The following is a 6,824-nucleotide window of genomic DNA, read 5'->3' as shown; positions in this document are numbered from 1 at the left end:
GCCCAGATATGTGTCCAGGTAATTTTGATGTCTATGTTTGATAAAATGCATCAGTGACGATATTTGGCCTGGGGTTTTCTCTGTGAGTAGTTCTTTGCATGGCTAATTCAATCTGTTGTAGGTCTACTCAGATTTTCTATTTTTTTTTAAAAGATTTATTTATTTATGCATACTGAGCTGGGGTACAGGGCAGAGGTATGGGTGGTGAGGATTCACCAGAGACAGAGTGGGGATAGGAACAAGCAGTACAGAACAGGTACAGAACAGGCAGACTGACAGAAATACACTGCTGAGTGGAGCAGCTGGTGAGGCAGGAGAGGTCTGATCCCCCATGTGGATTGCTCCCTGGCTGGGGAGGGTGGGGGAGGATGGAACTTGTGCTGCAGTGGCTGGGGATAGCTTGATAAAGTGCTGTCTTCAACCCCTGTGCCACCAGGGAGGCCCTTCTTTAGTTTTTTAACAAACATATTTATAGCTGCAACTTTAATGTCTTTGTTAAATCTGATATCTGGTTCCTTAACAGGCAGTTTCTATTTCCTGGGGTTTTGGGTTTTTTTCCCTTTCCTCCTGTGTGTGGGTTATTCTTTCTTAGTTCTTTGTATGTAATGTAGTTTTTTATTGGAAACTGAGCATTTTAGATAATATATTTTAGCAAATCTAGCTACTGGTCGCTCCCAAACTTGCAACCGTTATTTGCTCGTGTACTTGTTTAGTGGTTGGATTATTTTAGTCCCTCCATCTCCCACAGTGTGAAGTTGCTGATGTTGCCTCTTAAAAGGTACAACACCTTTATTACCTTGTGATGACAGTGCTTTTGGTAAATCCCCCTTTGATAGTCTATTCTGCTAACAACACCCATTTGTTAAGCTCACACATTTCTGGTTGATTTTTATTGTTTTCAGCAATGTTGCAAGGGTGGGAACCAATAAAATTCAGGCCCCTCGGCAATAATTAGACTTAAGGTCAGTGTTGACTTATTCTGGCACATGGAACCCCCTCCACAGTGCTTTCCCCATTTCTCTCTAGCAAACTAACTAACCTGCAGCTTAGCTGATAGAGCCAACAAAACTATCAATCTCTTTTTTAATTTTATTTTTTGTAATTTTTAAAATGTTCTAATTTTTACATCATTGAAAACTATCAATCTCTTTCCAAATATCTTTCACCACCACATCTACTGTTTTGAGAGCACTTTCAGGTTTGAGCCTTTTCACACTCTTTTGCCAATGACTTCAGTTCCTGTAAGGAGGATTTGGAGCTCCCTGTTGATCGCCTCCTACCTAGGGAAAATCTCTGTGCACACTCTGGTGCTGGAGATGGGGATGATGACAGGCAGACCTTTGAGGGATGCGCCACCTTTAGGAGCTGACTGTTCAGTGCCAGTCAGACAGTCAGCCAGGGACTTGCAGTCGGCCCCTCAGGTCTTCTTGTCTTGACTCTTCTGGTAGTAGTTCCCCACCCATGAGTTGAGATTAGAGGAAATTGTGCATGCAGAATTTTCAGTCATGTCTTGCTCATAGTAGAACAGTAGTTCCTCTAGTGGGGACTGAGCAGAAAACAGCCCTTCTTATCTCACTGCACCCTGGACTTCACCTCACCAGCAGATAGGCTGGGGGGACACCGATGTGGGGTAACTGTGTTTCTGATTATAATTTCCTCCTACATGTTGACTCTGAAATTTCCTTTACAAATGTGGAGACTGAGGGATAGAGATATTAACTATATCTAAAGCCCCGTAGACTTGGATGCCCAGGCAGCCTGGGCTATGTACCTCCCCACACAATGCTGCCCTTCTCCAAGGGATGAAGGCACCGGTTCCCTTGTAACTTGGGGTAAATGTCCATCACAGTAAATTACCTGGGAACATGTCACTGAGGATCAGTAACACTGAAGTTCTTTGCGCACAAGGGAAAATGGGCAGGAGCACTAAAACAAGAAACTGACTGTGCTGACCATTTTCTCCATGCTGTGATGGTGTGAACGTGACTCTGCAATGTTCGCAGCATAAATCTGAGGAATGATGCAATAGGGGGTAGGTATCACTGGGCTTTTCTTGAAAGTTGAACAAACACTTGAAATTCTACCCCTCCCTTCTCTTTTCATAACAGGTGGCCTTATTTGTCATGTGAACTCAGGTTTTGCACATTCTAATCAGAAGTTACCAGCCGGCAATGGTTAGGGCTAGCACATTATATAAACTTCTCTTCTCTTTTTGGTTAAGAATCTTGGGACATTTATTTCCCAGAGGTAGATCCTTGGAGTTTACTTAACAGACTTCCAGCATGCCGCCTGGGTTGGCAGGAGATGGCCTTGTCCTTGGGCAATGTTCTCAACTTTTGGCCTTTGAACCCCACACTGGACTCCTCTAGGGCAGGGAATGGGAAAATCCTCCCTTAGGATAAGTTGCTGGATCAGCAAGATTCATCAGCACCAAATAACAGACACTGACTCAGGAGCTGATTAAGAAAAGGGAAGTGAGGGCCAGCCATGGATGCCAAAGGTGGGAGGAATGGCCTAGAACTGAGCTTGAACAGACAGGAGCCACGCCGCTTAGAGGGTCTTGGCAGCGGTGACAGCTCCAGAGTTTGGACCAGATGCCGTCATTGGGTGAAAATTTCCACCATCTCCCTGTCCTTGTGCTTCTTGCTCCAAAGCCAGTTACCCAGGAAAGTGAGTCCACTGATTAAGCTTGAATCAGTGCAGGAGACCAGCCTTTGGTTGTTCTAAGTTTGTGGGAGAGAAGCCAGGCGGCAGGAGGCTTGTTGGATCCTTTTGACTTATCAAGTGGGAGGATGGATTCCTGGATGGATCACTGTGCACCAAGATTGTACACAGTAGATGACAGACAATTCCCCAAAGGAAATTAGAGTGATGTTAAGAAGGAGGAAGAGAGGTGATGTGTCCAGTGTTAAACGTCCAGCTCAGTTTGCAATGCCAGAAGCTGTTGTTCTTGCGGTGTTTCCAAAGGGATGACATCTCAGGTGGGAGTCCTGACTGCACACTACAGGTTCAATGGCTTATTCACCCCTAGGATGTGCTTTTCCATACACCCAGGCTGAGAACCTTGAAGTTACTTAACAGACTTCCAGAATGCTCCTGGGTCAGCGGAGATGGGCCTTGTCCTCAGCAATGCTCTCAACCTGTGGTCTACGGCACATTGTAAGCCCATGGGGGTTGCATGGATTACTAGTCAGAGCTAAAGTCCCAGAATTTGTGTGTGATTATTTAAAAAATCTTTACAAGTTTAACGCTAAAATAATGTCACTCTATGAAATGCTGTGTTAAATGGGAAAGACAGTTGAGGCGTGCTGCTAAGAACGTTGGAGGTATTGTCAGAGTGTGTTTGGTTTGTGAATGTCAGTTGGGATAAATACTGCTTCCATTTTACGCATGGACCCCAGGCCAGCGGGACCCCAGGTGAAGGGCTACAGGGGAGTGTGGGCTGGTCAAAGCTGCTTTGAAGATAGACCCAAAGGAGCCCTATGTAACCCCAATTTTTTGAGTATGAAGAGATTTTTTAAAATCAAAAGATTTTATGGAGAGCCACATGGTAAATTTAATACCTTTCATTATGTTAATTGAGAAAATTCTGGAACAAAGCTAATTAATATTTTTACAATAACTATTAAACATTTTAGTATTTCATATTAAGTATATAAATATCTTAATATTATTTTAAATATGATATATTTCTATTATATTCACAATATTTTATATTTATATATTATTTAATATTTATATTTTAGGTGTATTTTAAATATTCAATATTTTAACAAAATAATGCAATTTTAAAAAATATTAAAATATTCATAGTATGTTACTATTATATCTTATAAAGTAAATAATATTAATAATTTAGCTGGTTATCATGTTCGATGACACCTATACATGAATTTATAATTTTTTCAAAACAGCAGGTACATGTCTTTGAAAATGTTTTATATGTATGTTAAAACTTTTACTGGTCTAGGGACGGAATTTCTGGCTCCCCCTGCAGGGAGGGGCTTCCGCAGACGCTGACCAAGCAGAGCCAGCAACACAGGGATGGTGCTGCTGGAAAGCGAGCAGTTCCTGTCGGAGCTGACCAGGCATTTCCAGAAGTGCCGGGTGTCGGGCAGCGTCTTCATCACCCTGAAGAAGTATGATGGTCGAACTAAACCTATTCCAAGGAAGGGCTTGGTGGAGGGGTTTGAGCCCTCTGACAACAAGTGTCTGTTAAGAGCTACTGATGGGAAAAAGAAGATCAGCACTGTGGTGAGCTCCAAAGAAGTGAGTAAGTTTCAGATGGCTTATTCAAACCTATTGAGAGCTAACATGGACGGTCTGAAGAAGAGGGACAAAAAGAGCAAGAGTAAGAAGAGCAAAGCAGCACAGTGATGGACACTCAATTTCCAGCTTTCACCAATTAACCACTGAGTTGCTGTTTTTCCTTTTGGCCACAGGCTAGATCTTTGGTTCCCCTAAAATAACTGTCCTTATGTGAGATAAGAGTTATTCTGGATGAAAGAAGGGCTTCTGTGTTTACAGGGTAGTTGTAAGAAGCCAGTTTGTTTTAGATGGCTAACTGATCTCTGTTGCATGGCTGTAAATTCCTGGGTGATAGTTTAAAGTCTCTGTCGCCATCTGTGCGAAGAGCAAAGTATCATCATTAAACCTGTTTGTCAACACCGGAAAAAAAAAAAAAAAACCTTACTGGTCTAGTTCCTGCTGTCTGCTTGGGATAGAAACCCTTGCAGTGAGCTAACTGCCTTCATGGACTTTGTCCTCCAGCACCACAGACTAACTCTGATAGGATCAGGGAAGCCTCCATCCTATGATGGCCTGGGGCACAGCAATTACTGGGCCCATCAGAGGCCTCCCTCAGGGATTGGAGCTGACAGACTGGAGGGTGAAGGCTGCTGAGAGTTAGTCTCAGGGCTGCCATATGAGTTGTCAGCAAGTTGGAGTTATGAGGGACAAGAAACTATAATGGAGCAGTTAATGAAAATAATATTAATAACATTTATGGTAATAAAAACTAACTTTTGTTTTTCATTCTCTAAATGCCAGGCTCAGTTCTAACTACTCTGTTATATTGTCTCATTTAGCCTTCATGGAGACTGGAAAGCCCCGGCAAGTTTCCAGATAAGGAAATTGAGACACAGAGAGACAGTAAATAACTTGGTCCAGACCCACAGCTAGGAAAGGGCAGATCTGGATTAGGTCTACACTGAGCTAGCCCTTGCTGTCTCCTGCCACTCAAGGGAGCAGAATTTGCTGCATTAGGATTGTGACAAGTAACATGACTCCCTCCTGCCCCTTGATTTCCTGAGTCTGAATATCTGACTCTGTGGCAGGACTAGCACAGGATTCTACCCTGGGAGTTATCATCCTCTCCACTCTTCTCTAGCCAGTAGAGTAGCTCTGCTTCTTGCCCTGTGAAATGGGGGCAATGAGAAATGTAGCAGACCACGCAAGGCCTAATCTTGAGTTAGCTCAGGAGGACAAGTTAGGGCTGGGGGAAAATTCCACAATACAGGCCAGGTTCCCGTCAAAAATGAGATGTATGTACCTTTTGTACCTAAAACATGGGATGTGGTGAAAGGCTCCGCTGCTTGTAACAGCATAGTTTGGCTTCTGTACTCCTTCTTGCTGTGGCAACTGCAAACTCCAAGGTGCGGTTTTTTTGGCTTTAAAAACCCTATCATCCCCCGTTCGGGGCTGCTCCCACAGAGGGACAATCACCCGCTGGCTAATAAAGGCTTTTTCCAAATTTGATTTAGATTCGGGACTGTGTCTAGGGGGAGACACTACAACATTTTTGGAGGCCCCAGCGAGATTGCTTAGCACGCCGAGGCAGCTTTCCCCCAGAGCGGCTTTAGACACCCCTCTGAGGGAACGTGAGACCAGAACTGTGCCTTTCGCCTTTTGTTGTGCAGATCTGAGTGTCTTGAGTCTTGGTGTCCTCCGGAGGTGAGTTTGTGTTTGAGCGCTCTCTGGTATTAGGGACTCAAGGGAAGGCTGCACGCAGCATTCTTCCAGAGTCCAGGGACAGTAATGAGACATCATTGCCTCCTGTGGTAGAAGACCCCCTGTGCCTTCTTTGGTTCAACTGATCCGTCGGCTGACTAGTTGGTTTTTGTGTGGCCACTTGTCTCTGTTTTTTGTCTCTTGTTTGTCCATTTTTGCCGTCTATTTCCCTTTCCATTTCAGATCGGGAACCATGGAACTTCCAGAAAGGGAGAGATGGTTATAACCTTCAGTGTGCATGTATGTGAGAGAGAGAGTGATTTGTGTTCCACAGACCATGGAAGAACAGACCTCCATGAAAGGTGAGGCAGCTTGCATCCATTGGCAGGACTGGAAAAACCCTGGAAACCTGGAGAAGAGGAAATCTAGGTAAAGTCCGGTAAGACTGTGACTTTGATGAATCCTCATGGATTGGGTATTAGAAAGCTCACTCCAAGCCCTGTGGCATTTTCAGCAAAGCCAACAACATTCTGCTTGGTTATTCTGCCCTGAGAGTTTATGCAAATATAGGGGAAAATTATTTAAAATTAGATTTGGTTGACTATTTATTTTACAAAACTGGGATGAGGGTAGAGAAATTATGTCTCAGTAACTGTATTAGTCTCTGGTCCTCTTCAGTTAGGGCTGTATCCTAAATGTTATCATCTTGAGAAAGAAAAAAAGTAATCTTATTACATTTAGGACTAAAATATGTTGCATACCTAATTACAGCCACACTGCCACCAAAGCCTTAACATCATGTCGGAAACTGTGGCACCAGCAAGTTTAGGCCTTCCATGAACTCTTGTTCAAGATCCAGGTATAGGATGTCTGTG

The 6,824-nt window shown here is 43.6% G+C and overlaps 1 protein-coding gene across 1 annotated transcript; it reads left to right on the top strand.

Moving 5' to 3' along the window:
- Positions 1–4,044: 4,044 nt before the first annotated feature.
- Positions 4,045–4,377, top strand: LOC311171512 (signal recognition particle 14 kDa protein-like; the record flags this gene model as incomplete). The annotated part of the gene is made up of 1 exon (XM_084234436.1): positions 4,045–4,377. The coding sequence occupies one exon, from the start codon at positions 4,045–4,047 to the stop codon at positions 4,375–4,377; it is 333 nt and encodes a 110-aa protein (XP_084090562.1).
- Positions 4,378–6,824: the final 2,447 nt, after the last annotated feature.

Source organism: Talpa europaea (genome assembly GCF_964194135.1).
Source record: "Talpa europaea genome assembly, chromosome: 6".
Lineage (NCBI taxonomy): Eukaryota > Metazoa > Chordata > Mammalia > Eulipotyphla > Talpidae > Talpa > Talpa europaea.
The sequence above is the reverse complement of the archived record's forward strand: the minus strand, read 5'-3'. Positions and strand labels throughout refer to the sequence as shown.